Below are 19,104 nucleotides of genomic sequence, written 5' to 3'. Positions count from 1 at the left end.
TCAGTCTCTAAACCCTTGATGATAACAATGATAGGGCTGTGGACCAAAAAATGCACTATTTTATCAATTCTGTGAAAATTATTAGCAGGGTAAGATTTAAGTCCAGTTAATAAGGGTTACATTTCTAGCACTACCATCCTGAAATTTAGAAGATATTTTATCCACATAATGTATATCTGATGTTTCACAATAACTTGCAAAAATTCAGAAGCTTGTTCTTTGTTCAAGTGTGTCCAAGTTTACCCTGGAAGTTTAGAGAGATAGTTACAAGTAGCATGGGTCATATCAGGCAGATCTGCAGGTCAATTTCATCTAAGTGATACTGGGCAAGTTATCAGTAGTTCACCAATCTGTGCCTCCAAGGTCACACTAGTGTTTATCTCTCTCCCTCCTATTATGCATCTTTAGGGCAGTTATATTAGATAATGTTGCAAAATATTTACTTCAATGCCTAAAGCATAGTAAGTACTAAATAAATATCTACTACTGTCACTATGAACCTAAAAGTGGAGAGGTTAAGAGCAGACTCTGGGGCCAGATAGCTTAGATTCAAATCCTAGTATTGCTGGGTAATCTTGGGAAAGTTACTTAACCTCTCTGAGCCACATAAAATTTTTAAATAAATATCAAACCAGTTAATATGTGTAAAGGGCTTAGTAACCAGCACACAGTAAGCACTATTTAAGTGTCCGTCACTGCTAACATGAAGACAATTTCTGGGATGGAAATAAAAAAAGGAACAGGAATTTGCAAACCGAAAACACAATGAACATCTTGATGCTCAAACAAAACTAACAGCCAGTTCTAGCAAAAATAATTCACTATATGCTGGTGCAGCCATTGGACCCCAAAGCTTAAAAGCATCTAACTTCCTCAGCAACTGAATAAAAACAGTTGAGTACCTACTATTAGCATAACATTTAAGTGTATGGGCCCTCCTTGAGAGAGACCTAGGTTTGAGTCTGAGCTCCTCTTAATAACTGTGTGACACTGGGTATGTTACGTTAAGAGGTTAAGTTACTTAACCTCTCACTGAGGCTTCAAGGATTCCTCATCTGTAAAACGATAATCATACTTTTGTTACAGGGTTGTTTTGAGGACTAAACAGGACTATGTAGGTAAACACATCGATAGATATTATTACTATTCCCAGTCAGGAACCACGCAAAGGTTGTTCATTCACAAAGACCGGCTATCCTTTCAATAACACCATGAGGTAGTTAGCACCTCAGTTATACATAAGACACTTAAATCCAGAAAGGTAGTTACCCAAGGCTACACAGCTAGTAAATAACCCACGCAAGCAGGATCCCAGGCCAGACTCCATTAAGAGCACTACTCTTTACCTTAAGTCACAATGCCTAATATGAACTAGAACCCTTCCCTTTTTAGGGCTCAAGTGGTTGATTATTTAATGTATTCATCCAACAGACCATCACTGAGAATTTCTTGCATGCCAGGCACTGTACTACGCGCTGGGGTTACAGCGGTGATTCCTGCCCTTATAAAGTTTATGTTTTTGTGGGAGAGACAATCAACAGGTAATAAGGTAACTGCTAAAATAATAATAATAATAGCAATAATGCAGGCTAAGGCATTTAACTATTGAGAGAGGGTTGGCTATTTTAGCAAGCGTGATCAAAAAGGGAGGGTAAGGGGAGGGAGCAGCTTGGCTTGTTCGAGAAACAAGGAAAAGAACCAATGAGGCTGGAGACAGGATACCAAAGACGGATTATGGTGCCAATGCCCTTGAAGGTAAGGACCAGATTCGCATTTTTTGTCCCCTGCAGCATCAAAGTGCATAGGATCCGGATTCAAGCAGATCTGATTACGAGGCCTGGCTACCTCTGGGCCGTGGGAAAGCTACCTAATATCGGCTAACAACTTTCTACGTGTGTAAAAAGGTAGGCATGGTTACCGCTGCCAAGGCTGCCGTGAGGATGCAATGAGGCAATGCGCATTCCCACAAATAATCATTACAATGTCTGCAAAACTAGATTAAAATACCAGTCCCCGCATGCCTCCCATGTGGTCGTTTCCGTGCTCCTGGTCCCTCTCACGGAGCTGCCCCGAGGACCTCACCCACACACCGCAAATCGACAGGGAAGAGCCCCTCCTAAGAAAGCTCCCACCCTCACCCCGCCAGATCATTCCCGAACTGGCCCACGGCCCCTCCCCATAGCACGCTCGCAAGCGGCACATGTCAACCAAAACGCCATTTCCACCCTCTCCTCCCACACGCAGCCCTCCTTCCCGGGGCTCTCCAGAGGCGGCCACCCCGACCTCACCGTTCCATCCCCCCAACCGCCCGGGTGTGACGCGCGGCCGAACCCAGGAGGCTGCGGCCGCCCCCGACCCCCGACCCCGGGCCACGCCGACCCGAGCCCGCACTGCGGCCCCGCGTCTCGGGGAACGGCCGCCGCCGCCACGGGCCTGGCGGGCCAGGCTGCTCACCACGACGCTGGGGCTGCGGGTCGCCATAACGGAGCCGGCTGGTGCGCGGGCTGAGGGCAGTCTGAGGAGGAGGAAGCCGGTGGCGGGGCCGAGAAGAAGGCGGAGGCGCGGCAGGAGGCGGCGCCGCGCGGGAAAGCAGAGTAGTCCGCCCGAGCGCTCCTCGCCGCCGCCGCCGCCGCCGCCGCCGCCGCCGCCGCCGCCGCCGCCGCCGCCGCCGCCGCCGCCGCCGCCGCCGCCGCCGCCGCCGCCAAGAGCTCAGGCGCAGCAGGCCCCGCCCCCGCTCCGCCCCGAGGCCCCGCCCATAACGGCCGCGCGCTCCCCGCGCCCCTCCGTGGGAGCTTGCGGGTTTCCACGCTCCCGAGGTGGCCGTGGGAATTTTCTTCCCAAAGAAGCGGAGACTCCCGCGCAGCCTCTCTTCCTCTTTCCCTCAGTCTCCCATCCAGAAGGCTCCCAAATTCCCAGACCTGCCACCGCCCTCCTTTCTTCCCAGTGGCCCTAAACTGGGCGCCGGCTCTTCAGGTTCCTTGGACTGCATTGCGGCTTCCATTTTCCTGACTCGTGGCCGGATTCTAACAAAAATCTTTAACTGGATATAAGAGTTGAGACCTAGAGCCCTAGAGTCAGCTCGATAAGGGTACAAATGTGAGGGGAGCCCTTAACTGTTCTGTGACCTTGTGCGAATCAGGCTCACTGAGCCTCTCTTTTTCGTCTCAGTAAAATGGGGATATTATTAACAAGGATCGTTGAGGATTAAAGAAGATGATGTGTACGTATATGGTGTGTGCATATGTGTGTATATATATATATATATATATATATGGTGCAGCACTTAGGACAGTGCACCATCAGTAAATGGGAACTATCACCTTTGCTGATCTATATTCTTTGCCACCACAATTCCCGATACGGAAATGGGTGAAAAAATCTTCCCCAACTCTCCAATAGGTCGAGTAAGCAAGTAAGAGTTGTTCCATTCCTAACGTGCTCATCTGTGTAGCTCCAGTACCCACCACAGTGCCCAGCACAAAGTTGGTGGCCTCCATTAAGGCCACTGAGGGAAATGTGATGGTAGGTGATTTGTGGAACGGGGTAAGTCATTGAACTCGGAGCTTCAGTCTCTTTCTCTAAAAAATAGTGCTGCTATGAACTTTTTTGTTTTTTTACGTATCTTTTGGTGAACATGAGTGCATTTCCATTGGGCATATAGACTTTGAAGTTCGTATTACCACATTTTTATTACTTATTCTTTTAACAATCATTGTTTCACTGGGAAATTAATTCAGAGAACTTTCGGTTATACATTTGGCCCCTGACACAAATGGACTCAGCCACCCACACTGGTTTCTAAATTAGATACCAACAGTTCAGAACCCTTCCAGCTTGCTTCTGGCTTGCAGTTTCTTTCTCCAGCCCCTATGGTACCACATACTCCTGTATTTTAACAGAGATCTGAAATAAATGGTGAAAGCCCAGTGACTTTAAAGACAGAGAAACAGTCATTATTTCAACCCTGTCATTCTAGGTGACAACTTGGAGCTTTTACTTGTGTTTAAAATTTAAAACAGCAAACAGAGTGCAGTCTACAAGACGTAATCCTTTTGTTTGGTAAGTGAAAATCTGGTTAATGTATGAAATATTTTACTGAATTTGGACAATGTATTTAAAATTGAAATGTATTCTTTTAAATTTTTAATTGTTTTAAAACTAAATATGAAATCAAGAAAATAATGTTTTTTACTAATTATTACAGAAAATAATTTTGTCAGACAAAATAATTTTCTCATATAATTTTGTCATTCTGGGTGTCAAATATGCTATGTATGCCACCGATCTTTACTAGAATATCTGCATGAAGGAAGAAATAAGGAAAGCATGGGTATAACCCAAGATTCCCCTGCCCCACTCCTGACTTTCCAGAAACAGTTTTGTAATCCACTTATGTGGACATAATGAGGAATTATTTCTGTACCACAACCAATTCTGAGTATATTTCTGCTCCACACATTTCTTCGCTTAGTAAAAACCTTGTTTTTACCATGGTGCTGTGGTCCACCAAAATTTGTATTTCTATTAAAAAAAATCATCACTGCAACAATACTTGTCCTAGGGCTTCCCTGGTGGTGCCGTGGTTAGACATTCACCTGCCAATGCAGGGGACCACGGGTTCGATCCCTGGTCCGGGGAAGATCCCACATGCAACAGAGCAGCTAAGCCCGTGCACCACAACTACTGAGGCCTGCGCTCTAGAGCCATGAGCCACAACTACTGAAGCCTGTGCACCTAGAGCCCGTGCTCCCACAAGGAGAAGCCACTGAAATGAGAAGCCAGCACGCCGCAACAAAGAGTAGCCCCCACTAGCTGCAACTAGAGAAGGCCCTGTGTGCAGCAGTGAAGACCCAATGCAGCCAAAAATAAAAGTAAATTTATCTAAAAAATACTTATCCTAAATTGTTGAATTTCAAACTGAATTTACAATAGCCTTCTCAATGTCAGATGTTTCGCCTTCATCAGAATAATTCCCATTAGCTTTACTTGATTCCATGAATTGGATGACAAATTGAACCATTACTGGAATTAACCAATGTGATGGTTAATTTTTATGTTTCAACTTGGCTTGGCCATGGTGCCCAGATATTGGTCAAACATTATTCTGATGTTTCTGTGAAGGTGTTTTTTTGGATGAGATAACATTTAAATCAGTGGACTCTGAGTAAAGCAGATTACGTTCCCTAATGTGGGTAGGCCTCATCCTATCATTGAAGGCCTGAAAAGAACAAAGGCTGACCTCCCCTGCAGGCAAGAAGGAATTCTGCCGCCTTTTTGGACTGGAACTGCACCTCTTCCCTGTGTCCAGCCTGTTGGCCTTCTCCATCAGATTTTGGACTCGCCAGGTCTCCACAACCGTGTGTGCCAATTCCTTAAAATCTCTCTCTCTCTCCACACACACACACACACACACACACACATATCCTGTTAGTTCTGTTTCTCTGGAGAACCCTGACTAATATAACTGATTTTCGATTTGAATCATCTCATGATATCAATATAAAACTGACATCATTTAACTGTGAAGTCCTCCTGCAAATAGAGCTACTTATTAAAAGGTATTGTTTCACTTTTCATCATGTACAAGGAAACCTGAAATCAAAAATGAGTAAATGAATTTTGAAGAAGTTATTTGATCTAAAAAAAGTCATTCACGAGCAATATGAAGATACCCTCTCTGCAGCTGCATCTTGTTAAATCACCTTTGCTGCACGGCCCTTCTTAAAATAACTACAAAACCTTTGAGGTAGATGATGATGCTGTCTCTGTAGACATGTCTTCTGGTTTTCATGTAGTCAGTGATAATAACTATCAAAAATGTTTTGTTCATGTTACACATTCATGATCAACTTTCTTGAATAACAAATTTGGTATTTTTTATCAGTTGTGCACTTTAGTTTTTTGAACCCATGCTGCAAGGTGGACTTGCAAATTTAAAAAAAATAAGGGTTGTAGATTTGCAACATATAATGAATGACATAACCATTGTACCAAGAGCACTCAGATTACTCGCTGTATTACGTTCTATGGCAGGACATATTTCTGCCTCTATTTCCTGAATGTATTTTACATACACGTAAATATGTAATTCCCTGTGTCCGCTGGCCTACTGACTGGTGGCCTAGCAGCTTCTTGTATCTTGCAGGTTTTGGCACGGGCACACCCAGCTGGCACACCCAGTGTCCAGCAAGGGGCACAGCGGTGAATACTGCCCCCCCCAATCCCTACCCAGGACAAGAATGAGTCGGTTGTCTTTAACTCCTAGTGTCAGTGCACTTGCTTTGTTATCAGTGAACACCCAGCACACTGTCCTTGAGAGGGAGCTGTTAGTTACATTGTATTTGGAAAAACCTAGGAAAAGGGAGAAGAGTTATCACTGGTCGTTGTTTAGGTTTAACTCTCTGTTAAAGTGAGAATTTGGTTCTCTGTACATGCATCTCACAAGCTAGTAGATGAGACCAAGGCAGAAGCTGGAATTAAAAAGTGGCGATGCAACAGACCCATCCTGGCTTATTTCAATTCAACTATTAATACACTTCGTGGGAAAATGAAAAATCTGGGACAAATGCTAAACTGGACAAGATGCCGGGATAACACATAAACTGGGAATGTTTGGGGCAAACTGGAATGTATATACCTACAATGTATATACCTACGATGGTATAGGGCCAGCTGGGGGATGCTTTCCAATGCTGCTGATGGCAGCTCTTCAAGTGAAGTCCCCCAATCTCTGAGAGTTTTCTCCCTCTCCAGTTCACTTTGGCCACCTGCCTAACGTTAAGCACGCTTCAGATCCACGGGAGACCTCCAATTCCACGGTCTATCACCCTGTTCTCGGCTTCCCTTACATCCCTGACTTCCCAGTTCAGTTTGCATCCCACATGAACCACTCTCTCACCACTGCCAGAAGTCCTTTGTGCCCTTCTAATTCTGCTCTGCCACAATGGCAAAGCCACACCCTGGCTCAACCCACAGCCTGTTTTGTCTACCCGTTAGGCTGTGGAGGGCTGTAGGAGAAAACCCCGCAACCATGGGGGTTGGTTCCTCTACAGATTCATGGTCTCAAACCTCAACTGGGCCCTAAACACCCCTCCACAATCCTTCACAAGTGCTTGGTCAGCTCCCCGTCTTGTTCCCCTCAGTAATGCTCTTAACATTCATCCCTATTCAACCCCATCAAATTCACTCTAGAATGAAGACTCAACCCATTAACTTATGAAGAGAGGAAAGGAATCAGGCCTGAATCACATCAGTTCCTTCCACCCACATCTATACTGCTTCTTCCCCTTTATCCTCCAGGCCCAGAGGTGATGAGTCTCTCCATATTTGCTCTATATACTTTCTCACTTCCCATCACCTCTCAACAAACTTTCATTGTCTTCTGCATCCACCGTTGGACTGAAACAGCTTTGACAAAGAACACCATTGACTGCTATCTTGCCAAGTCCAATGGACACTATCTTTGGCCTTGTATAACTGTCCTTCACATTGCATTTGATACTGTTTATCACTTTGTTCTTGAATGTCTCTGCCATCTCTTTGGCTTCTGGAACACCACCTTCCTGATTCTCCTGCTGCCCTATTTCTTCTTGCTTTCTCTCTCAAAGTTTCCAGTATACCCTTCCCCAGTGTTAACATCCAATACAACTACACCCAGTACAATGATCAAAATCAGGAAACTCACATTGCTACAACAGTGTTAACTAATCTAGAACCCTTATTTAAATTTCACCAATTGTCTCATTACTATCCCTTTCCTGGACCACGCTGAATCCAGGAATGCATGTTGCATATCCTTAAGTCTCCATCATTCTGGAACAGTTCCTCACTCTTTGTGATCTTGACTTTTTTTTTTTTAATTGGAGTATAGTTGCTTTACAGTGTTGTGTTAGTTTCTACTGTACAGCAAAGTGAATCAACTATGCATATACATATATCCCCTCTTTTTTGGATTTCTTTCCCCTTTGGGTCACCGCAGACCATTGAGTAGAGTTCCCTGTGCTATACAGTAGATTCTCATTAGTTATCTATTTTATACATAGTATCAATAGTGTATATATGATCTTGACAATTTTGAAGGGCACTGGTGAGTTATTATTCTGTACAATTTCCCTCAATTTGGGTTTGTCCAATGGTACGGCCTCATTAAATTTCAGGCATTCCATTGTGGGTCAGAAATACAGCAGCTGTGATGGTGTGTCCTTCACAGTGCTTCGTATTTGGAGGCATATGCTACCAATCTGTCCCATTACTGATGTTCATTTGGATCACTCAGTTAAGGCAGTGTCTGCCAGGTTTCTTCACTATAAAGATACTATTTTCCCCTTTGTAACTAATAAAGGTTATGAGGAATGATACTAAGACTATGTAAATATTGTTCCTCATCAAACTTTCACCAATTTTAGCATCCACTCATGATTCTTGCCTGAAGTAATTATTACTGGGGTGTATGTCAAATGTTGATTTTCCTATTAACATCATTCCTTCTTAGTTTATTAGCTGAAATGCTATTATAATGGAGAGCATTCCCTTCTCCCCAGTCATTATTTATTAAATTATTTATATCATCATGGACTCACGGGTTCCAATTTTATCTTACAGGTAATGATCCATTAATAGCATTACTTTGTTGCCCAAATTGCCCAAGATTTGGCTATTGGGAGTCCCTCTATGTTGGCTCCTGTGTCTTGATATTTCCCCACCATTCTTTGAGCACTTTTTTTTTTTTTTTTTTTGCCGCGCCATGCGGCATGCGGGATCCTTAGTTCCCCCAACCAGGGGATCAAACCCGTGCCCCCTGCATTGGGAGCACGGAGGCTTAACCATTGGACCGCCAGGGAAGTCCCAAGAGTAATTATATTTTAACAACTAAGGTTTAAAATGTAATGCCATCTATCAATATTTAGTATGTGTATGTATACTTAAATTTGTATATTGAAATATGTACATTTTGAGGTATGTTAAATTCTTTTTTGAAAAGAGAACCTTATATAAAATAGAATTAGTAGCTCACAAAAATAAAAAGGACTACACATTGAGTATACAGTTTGTTCTCAAGGTGAGGCAATAAAAGAATTACTTAAAAAAATATTTATTTATTTGGCTGCACCAGGTCTTTAGTTGTGGCATGTGGGATCTAGTTCCCTGACCAGGGATCGAACCCAGGCCCCCTGCATTGGGAGCGTGGAGTCTTAACCACTGGACCACCAGGGAAGTCCCAAAAATTACTTTCTAAATGAAGGCAGAGTTGTTGCCTCACCCAACATAAATCTGTACTCTTAAAAGGCCTACCTTCATGCTTATGTGCCGCATTTGAGTGTTTCTGCTATAGACAATTGTAGAAAAATCAGCAAATAAGACAGAAAGAATAATAAAGGGTTCCTTACTTCTAGAGAAGTTAAAATCCCTAAGGTTATGTTACCTGCTATTGTGGTTTTCAGAAAGCACTGTTGCTCCGGTTATTAATACAGCTAAGGCTGTAGCTTCTTGGGGTTCTCAGGTTATCTGTATGCTGACATGACATCTCTTTCTAATGTTGCTCTTTTCCAGGACCGGGCCCAAAATTCAGAATACTAAAATGGACGGGGTATTTTACACCAAACCATCTTTAGCACCCTCCTAGGTGGCTGCTAGCACCAAAGGCTTACTCCCTCATCTGCTGACCCGTGGTATCAGGATGGAGGGGTGTGTGTTAGAATATAATAGATATGCTTCATATATTTTTAATGAGCTCAACAGTAAACTGTCTTATATAGTTCAGGCTTCCAACACAGGGAAAATTTTAAGTCAAAGACAGAAGCTCAGGTTACTTCAGGTTAATTTTGTATAGGCCAAATACTACTATAGGAAATTGTGTACCTTTTCAAGCTGGGTAGTAACAAGGTGACAGATAAACTGACTTCTAAAGAAGATTTTATGGCTGAGTTTAAAATAGCTCTGTTGTTTGAAAGTGATTATATAGCACACACTGTACTGGGACAGATTTTAACGCCCTGAAGGTTTATCAAGGCCTTCTCTGTTCATAATATGTTTTTGCCTCAGGGTTATCATACACTAAGTTAATAAAAAGTTACAAGTAGGTCCATTCGCTTGCGTACAATTCTCTAATAAGGCATTCCATTTTCCTCCATTCTGATACTTTTGGTTACTCTAAAAAATGAAACAGAACCATTCCATCTTTCAGCACTTGGTTTCTGCTCTCCCTTCACACTTACTTAAAGGGCCCTGCTATAAATTCGATAGAGCTGTGCCATCTGATAGAGCAGCCACTAACCACATGTGGCTATTTAAATCTAAGTTTAAGTGAATTAAAATTAAATAAAGTACAACATTTGGTTCCTCAGTCCTACTTAGCCACATTTCAAATGTTCAGCAGCCAGACACAGAACATTTCTACCACTGTAGAAAATTCTGTAGGACAGCTCTGGGCTAGAGAGAGTCTTCTGGAAGGAATGGTAAAGAACAGTCTCAGAGCCTCGGGAGGAAGGAAGCAGGCTTTTCAGCGTAAGCTGATACTGCTACCAGGTGCATAAAACTGACAGACTGTGCCAGTGCACCTAAGACTCAGGATTCCCAGGACTGTTTTGGTGCAGAGGCAGATGACTTCACAGAACTAGACGACGACTCCAAGTGGAAATCGAAACAGGACTGAGTAAAACTGATGAGAAATCTAGTTACGGTTGTCTTAGAATCTTATCAGAATTGCTTCTAATGCTCTATTTTCCGACAGGCATAGACAAAGGCCCCATTCTTTCTTTTCTGCTCCACTTCTAACCCTCAGTTTAGCAGGCTGTGTCAATGCCCTTGGAATGAACACATTTGCTTAAAAATTCACTATCAGTGGACTTGCAACTGAAACTTAAATTTCTAAAAGAAAAGCATAACTCTTTCCCTGACTGATACATTATTTCAATTCTCTGATTTGTGGAGGGGGCGCTCTTAAAGAAAAACTCACAAGGGAGGAATCGAAGCAGGAGAGGGAGAGAGGTGAGCAAGGACACAGAGCCCTGGACTGGCCCGCTGCAGCAGTCCTGCCTTCAGGCCCGGGGGACAAGGATTTTGTATCCTGGAATCATTGACTACCTTGGAAGAGGGTGAGTGTAGCCTCCCAGGCTCCCATCAGGCAAGGGCAAGAAACCAGAGGTCCCAGGTGTAAGGTGCACTCGAAGCTAATGTGGGATGGGGGCACAGCTGGTAAAGGGACCTGGCCAGGGCACCAACAGCAACTACCACATCTGGAGGAAAGAGTATAAACTGTATTTGGATCAGGTGGCCTAGAGAGGACTCCTCTCCTTTCCCATTCAGGAATCAGGGAATTGGGAATCAGGGTGATTCGCAACCTTTTCTACTGAAGTACACCCAAAATAGGGGAAATTGGTCTTTTGAGCCGTTTTCACCCTTTAGCTGGTCCACAGGCTATGCGAAATAACTACCAGTGGAAATGACGAATCATGGGATTTTCTTTGGAAACACCTTCCTAATACAGGAAACTAGTTTAAAGGAATAGTATCAGCATGGATAAAAAATAATGCTAATAATGACTTTGTTACTACATAATTAAGACTATGCCTAACTTCCACCATTCATTAGAAATTTAAAAAGCAATTGACTAGGCAACAAATTCATTGTTGCCTAATCAACTGCTTTTTAAATAACTCATTTTCACTGGCAGCTATTTCATAATAATTTGCTTAGCTGAATCCAGGTAAAACTCTGCAATTTACATGAATATATAAAACTGTTTCTACTCAACTTTGTGTGTGGACTTTTAAAGGCATGCTATCCGACAAATGTTTGTAATAATTATTTAGCAATTGTATTTTATCTGTATTATTTTGATCGTATATCCTAATATTCTTAAGTGTGTTCGGAGAGTTTAACTTAGCATTAAACTAGATTAATAAGCATCTGATTTTATACAGTCTACCAGAATTGCCTGTAATATATACCTGTATAACATATAATATAGAGATAATTATATATAAAGTGAATTATGACCTTTAAGATGATTTCAAACAAAACCTCAAGAACTTCTGTTTGCTTCTCCCTCCTCAAATCGGTGGAAATTTAGATGAGAATAACAAACACTTAGCACTTACCACTGGAGAAACTTAAACACTGGAGGGGTTCAATAATAGTACTGTGGTTGTTATTTCTTAAAAGTCTTTGTTTTTTAGAGAAATATATATATATATTTCTGTGGGAGAGGAATAGGTAGGGGTATATATGAAACAAGATTGGAAGTTAGTTAATAATTGTTGAAACTGGCTAATGTGTTCACAGTGAAAACTTTCTGCAGGGCATTTAGTAATATGAATTAATGGACTTTAAAAAATGTGCACAGAACTTTGACTTGGGAATTTGTTTAGAAATTTATCTTAAGGAGATAATCAGACAAGGGCAGAAAGCTATATGTTTAAGAATGTTGGGCTTCCCTGGTGGCGCAGTGGTTGAGAGTCCGCCTGCCGATGCAGGGGACACGGGTTCGTGCCCCGGTCCGGGAAGATCCCACATGCCGCGGAGTGGCTGGCCCGTGAGCCATGGCTGCTGAGCCTGCGCGTCCGGAGCCTGTGCTCCGCAAACAGTGAGAGGCCCGCATAGCGCAAAAAAAAAAAAAAAAAAAAAAAAAAAAAAAAAAAAAAAAAAAAGAATGTTCATCTCAGCATTATTTTTAAATATTTGTTACTTTGTATCCTATAAGAAAAAAAGAAATGTTACTTCAACGAAATGAAAAAGGAATCTAAGATAGATGAAGGAATGAGATACAAAGCATAACAGTGGCAGCTGAAGGGTGAAAACAGCTCAAAAGACCAATTTCCTCTATTTTGGGTGTACTTCAGTAGAAAAGGTTGGGAATCACCCTGATTCCCAATTCCCTGATTCCTGCATGGGAAAGGAGAGGGCTCCTCTCTAGGCCACCCGATCCGAATACAGTTTATACTCTTTCCTCCAGATGTGGTTCCCTAGTGAAATATCCTGATGGCTCACCAAGGCTTACTCCTATTTCCTTCTTCAGGCTCCCTTAACAAGAGCTGCTGTTTCTGCTGGTGTGTTTAACTTAAAAAAAAAAATTCAAAATTACAGATAAGTTACAAGAATAATACAAAGAACTCCTGTATATCCTTCACCAAGATTTACCAACTTGTGACATTTTACCCTATTTGCTTTATGTCTTTTTATACATACACATACATACACACACGCACACACACATTATTTTTTTGAACCAGTTAAAATGCAGACATGACACACCTTTACTCCTAAGCATTTCAGTATGTATTTTCTAAGAACAAGGATATTCTTATATAACAACAATGATCACAAACAGGAAATTAACATTGATACAGTATCATCTAATATTCAGTCCATATTTACATTTAGTTAAAAGTCCCCAAAATGTCCTTCATAGCACGAATTCTTTTTCTGAACCAGGATCCAACTCAGGATCGCACGTTACTTTTAGTTGTCATGTCTCTTTGGTCACATTTAACTTGGAACAGTTCCTCTGCCTTTGTTTTTCAAGACGTTGACTTTTTTGAAGAGTATGGGCCAGCTGTTCTGTAGAACATTCTTCAATCTGGAGTTCTCTGCTGTTTCTTCATGATTAGATCAGCACTGTTTGCACTAGCAAAATAATGGCCACAAAAAAACCTGCAAACAACTTAACTGTCTGATGATAGGGAAATGGTTAAATAAGCTGTGATACAGCCACAAAATGTACTACTATGCAACCAGTAAGAATGATAGAGTGTATTTACTGACCTGTGAAGAAATTTCCAATTTTTAAATGAAAATAGCAGAATACAACTCAGTAGGTATAATATGAGCCCATTTTATATGATTACATATATGCATAGAAACATTGAAGATTTTACAAAAAATATAATGGTGACCTATGGTCCACAAGATTATGAGGGATTAAAAAAATTTTTTTTAGTTATCTGTATTTTCTAATTTAGGTACGATGAGCGTCAGGTCATCTGTGAATAGTGAAAATATTTTTTTAAAACTTTAAAAAGTAATGGGATAGCTTCACTTTTATATCTGAAGGATCACTGTGTGGAAAGGGAATAGCTATTACTTTTCTGTACTGTTATCTACCATGAATCAGCTGATTTCACTTAAAATAACTTTATCTTATTTGCTCTTTAAGACAACCCAGTGGTTTAAGGGATATATATATATATATATATATATATATATATATATATATATATATAAATAACAGGGATACTATTTTGACAGATGGGGTGGGGCTGAGGCTGAGAGAAGGGGAGGTTACCTTGCTCAGAGTTACCACTTACTAGTGGTAAAACTAGGACTCAAACCCAGGTCTTCAGACCATAAAGCTCTTAATTTATCCACCTCCCTCTGCTCCTGCGTGGCCCCTTTTCAGGTGTCTGCTGCCTGATTCTATCTGCATAACAGGCTTAGAATTTTTACAGTTCCCCAGCTTTTGTCTCACCATTGTACCTCTGGTGATTTTCATAGGTTTTATAAGTAGGCAAATACCTTAACTTTGACTTTTTTCTACTAAACAAGAATTATATATGTGTATCTATGAACATAAATGCATTTTGCTTTCTGATGTGCTTCAAGCTTTGAGTTGCCTTTACCACGTGGCATTTTTCACAAGCAAGTTGGCTAATGAACTTCATTACCTCTTGATACCCATGGCCTCAACATCTTCCTTCTCTCAACTTTCCCTTCTACCCTTTTACCTCCCAGGTGCCTACAGTTCACCCCACTCTGTATGTGTGGGTCCTTTGCCAAGGAAAGACCAGATTGTGATTTTGCATAGGTACCTATTAAATCTCTGCTAGTGGGGAGGGGCTAGGTAGACAGTCCATGTACAGTCCCAGCCACTGGAAGGCCCTTTCAATCTTGCTCCTGTCACCTTATGAGTTACTCTTATCTTTGGGTCATCTGCAAAAGCAGGCTGGCAGAGAACCATATGATGGTGCTTGGACTGTCAGGGACATTAAACACAGTCAAGAAGTCAAGTGAGGTAAGAACTCAAAAGCGCCCGCCGGCTTTAGCAACAGTCACTGGTGAACTTTGCTCGAGTGGTTTTAATGTTAGTTGAGAGAAATGGAGACGTGTAGACAGAAGCGAGTACAGTGAGCTAAGGAATGGATAATAAAGATATGTAAGTGGAGACATCAAGTGGGGACTTGACTTTCAAGAAAATTATATGAAAAGAGGAAAGAAATAGGGTAAAACTAGAAGGGAGCACAGGAACAAGGGACGGTGGATTAGGGGACGGAGATCTTCAGTCTGGGTTCCCTCCTTTAATCCTCACAGGTCTATGCATGGAGTAGTATTTTCACCTGCATTTAAAAGATGAGATAATGGAGGTACAGAGAGAGTCAGCAACCTAGTCAAGGTTACATGGGATCTGAGCCAAGGCCACCAAAATCTAGAGTCCATATGTAAGTAAAAAGGATTGCAGACGGATATGGAGAATCTGAGACTAAACACCGAAATTTTGGTGGCATCGGTCTGCATTGTGATGTCCTCTAGCAGGCCATCTTCCCCAGATGTAAGACTGGGGTGAACTCTAGGCAGAGGGGAGACAAAAAGGTGGAAGAGAATTACAAGAAGTGGGAAGTTGAGGCCAGTGGTGTCAAAGGGTAATGGAGGTGATCAACCATCTTATCCAAACTGAGTAGTTAAGGAAGCAAGACCAAAAACTGCCCAATAAAGAAAACAAAGGAACTAAGAGTCTGGTGAACACGGGCACAGAGTGGAAGAAGTTAGGAATCTTGGAAAAAAGTTAAAAAGAAAAACATACAAACAAAACCCAGTAGAATCCAAACTAGTTTATCAGCAGTAAGAATAGAGAGGATGGATCCAAAAGACAGAATGACAGATTCTAAGGAAGTAGATGTGGAAATCAAAGTAGATGAACTGTAGCACTATCAGGACAACTTGGTTTGAGACTCATGCTTGAGTAGCCAGCAGATTGAGTAAAAATGTCCAGGAGAATAGCACAGAGTCTCATTTGAGACTCAGCATGGAGCTTCAGCGGGTGGAGCAGACTGTGGGTAGGGACTGGAACTCATCAGCAGAACACACAGGTGACAGCTGGAGCAGTAGACTGTGGTGACAAGCGAGAACAGTACAAGAGGGCAAAGACCAGGACACCATGGAACACTTAGATCAGGGTAGGGAAAAGAGTCAGGAAAGGACTGGTCTCGAAGGGGTGGTATAGATCATGGAAATTAAGGTAAGAGAGTTTCCAGGAGGGCATCAAAGGAAAAAAAGAATAAAGATATGAATGTTCTAAATGTTTTGTGTCAATCTTTCTAGGAAGTGGCCTACAAATAGTTGGCTGCATTTCTAAGTTTCATGGAATAGAGTGACCTCAGTTATTAAATGCAGTAAAGGCTACCTAAATCTCCTATCTTGCCTCTTTCCCAGGGAGAAAGAAAACCTGTCAAGTCTTTTCCCTAAGCGACATACGTTTTCCTTAACCCCTCTTCCTGTACCCCCACCCCCAGCATACTGGATAGCTGCCCTAGGCTGTTTGGGCACATGGGATGAGCTGAAATGCTTAAGAACAGCTCTTCTAAGGGAGGTCCGGAAAGACTGTTGTATTTGAGGATAATGCCAAAATTCCAGCTCTCTGATCTGCAAACTTTCAGACACTGCTTATCTTTTGTGCTTGCTCTCTGACCAAGAACATATGAGACCAGGGTCCAAGAATTATTGCTTCCTGGTAATACTAAATCAATACTAAATATAGAACATAAGCCTATTGGGCTTAAGGGTCAGGAACATTTGAAAATAAGCCTTTGTGTTAAGTTGTATGGCTAACCTCTGAAGTGAAAGTAACACGAGTCTCCATGATTGCTGCAGTTCAAAGTTACAGAAAGAACTCTCTAGTGTAGTCATCCTGTTCTGTCACCCCTCCTTAAAGACTTAATTATTTTATAAGCATATAAAAAAAAGGGGGGGGGGGAAGGAAACATGACCAAAGGTCAGGTTATTGGTAAAATACTTAAAAATTACTTTTGTAATATTATACATCTGACTTAAATCTTTTTAAGTAAAATAGTTGTTTGGCTAATGTCATAAATACCCAGTTAGCACAAAATGTGATTTTGAGAATTAGAAAAAAACTAACGGCATCATACGGCATCAATTCATCCTGACTACATTCAATTTATTCTTTATTTAGGAACTTTCTTGATAACCAAATATTCATGTTATTTTTACTCTTACTTCTTACTTTATCTTCAGACATGCAGGTAACTAACTGTTGCTTGAAATTCTTAAATGAAAAAAACAATTTTCTAGCAAATAAGCTAAAAGCATGATATGAATATCAAGTCAATTTTTCTAGTTAGTCTTAGATTTTATTCATACAAGGACAAAACAACTAGTTGAAAAGGTCAAGTGATTCTATCTTATTTTTACATAATTGACCAGTTGTTGGAGTCATGATTTGGGGAGTTAAGAACCATCACGACAGATAAAGGTCATAGGAATTCTTCAACAAAACAGTACACAACCCCTTCAAGTACACTAAACTGAGCCATATTCGACCCTGGACACAAAGAGAAGCAGATCCATCTGGCAACAATGAACAGCTACGAGCAAGCTGTTACTTTTCAGAAAGCAGAAGGAAGGAAAATGATTCACCAATTACTACTGTTAATAATACATACAAAACAAAACCTTTTGACTTAATCCTTTCACAAATGAAATATAGTGTCCAGTTTCCCGAAGATAATTCATATTCCACTTTGAGATATAGTCTATCTGGTCTTTACAGCAAAATCAAAACCCCGTAGAATTTTCTGTAGAGCATGTATGGTTTTATTTTATTTTTTAAAAAAGGTACCACACCTCTTTTCATTAAAAAGCACTTCTTTGGAGTAGCAGAGCAAGGAAGCTTAATCCCTACAGGTGGACTTTTAAATTGGTACCAATTTTCTGGATGACAATTTTTATCAAAACTCTAAATGTACATGCCCTTTACTTAGCAGTTCCACTTCTGGAAATTTAGCCTAAGAAATTACTTGCTTAAGGACATGAAGATGCACGTGAGACTGGACAGAACCATACCCTACAATGCCATGGAGCCGCTAAACGGCATGTGAGAAATCTAGTTGCGCTGACACCTTGTGATGTTGTTCAAGTGAAAAAGACAAGGTGCAGAACTGTAGGTACAGCATGAGCCTATTTATGCTAAAAAAAAAGCGCGTCTAAGTTATATCTGTACACAGGCATTTGGCAGAATACACATCAAATACTGGGGAGTAGGCTTGTGGAACGGGGGGGATTCTCACGTTTTGCTTGATATATCTTATATTTTAATTTTGTACAATGACTACATATATTTTTAATTGAGGTAAAGTTCACATAACATAAAATTCACCTTTTTTTTTTTGGCCGTGCCGTGTGGCACGCAGTGGAAGCGCAGAGCCTTAACCACTGGACCACCAGGCAATTCCCTAAAATTCACCCTTTTAAAGCATATAATTTGTGGTTTTTAGTATAGTCACAAAGTTATATAACCATCACCACTATCTAATTTTCATCACCCCCCAAAGAAATTCCATGCCAGTTACTCTCATCCTACCCTCCCCCCCAGCTCCTGGCACCCACTAAACTGCATTCTGTCTCTTATGAATCTGCCTCTTCTGGACATTTCATATAAATGGAATCCTACAATATGTGACACTTTGTGCTGCCTTCTTAGCCCCTTCTTAGCTAGCTTCATCCAGGCTGTAGCATGTATCAGTACTTCATTTCTTTTTATGGGTATATATATGACTTTTATACATAAAAAAATCTGGTGGTGGGGTGGTGGTGGTGGGATGAATTGGGAAATTGGGATTGACATGTATACATTAATATGTATAAAATAGATAACTAATGAGAACCTGCTGTATAAAAAATAAAATAAAATTCAAAAAAATCTGTAAATAGCTGTGATTTTAAAGCTACTCAAACAGAAAAACCTTACCCTTTTGTACAAATGACTTTGTAGAAACTCAACAGTCTAAATCCAATGTCCACATTAAAGTACAGTTTATTCTATCTCCCTGCTCCTAACACTCCCTTGAATATCTACTCTCTCACGTTCCATTTAAA

At 41.2% G+C, this 19,104-nt stretch overlaps 1 protein-coding gene across 1 annotated transcript in view; it reads right to left on the bottom strand.

The window, feature by feature from the left end:
• LOC116747992 (hypoxanthine-guanine phosphoribosyltransferase) overlaps positions 1 to 2,627 on the bottom strand; it is a 32,408-nt gene extending 29,781 nt beyond the window's left edge. The window contains exon 1 of the mRNA XM_032620710.1: positions 2,455 to 2,627. Within this exon, the coding sequence (XP_032476601.1) occupies positions 2,455 to 2,481 (27 nt within the window). The 5' untranslated portion in view covers positions 2,482 to 2,627. The remainder of the gene's footprint in view (positions 1 to 2,454) is intronic.
• Between the last annotated feature and the right edge of the window lie 16,477 nt (positions 2,628 to 19,104).

Source organism: Phocoena sinus, chromosome X (assembly GCF_008692025.1).
Source record: "Phocoena sinus isolate mPhoSin1 chromosome X, mPhoSin1.pri, whole genome shotgun sequence".
NCBI classification, from domain to species: Eukaryota; Metazoa; Chordata; class Mammalia; order Artiodactyla; family Phocoenidae; genus Phocoena; species Phocoena sinus.
The sequence above is the reverse complement of the archived record's forward strand: the minus strand, read 5'-3'. Positions and strand labels throughout refer to the sequence as shown.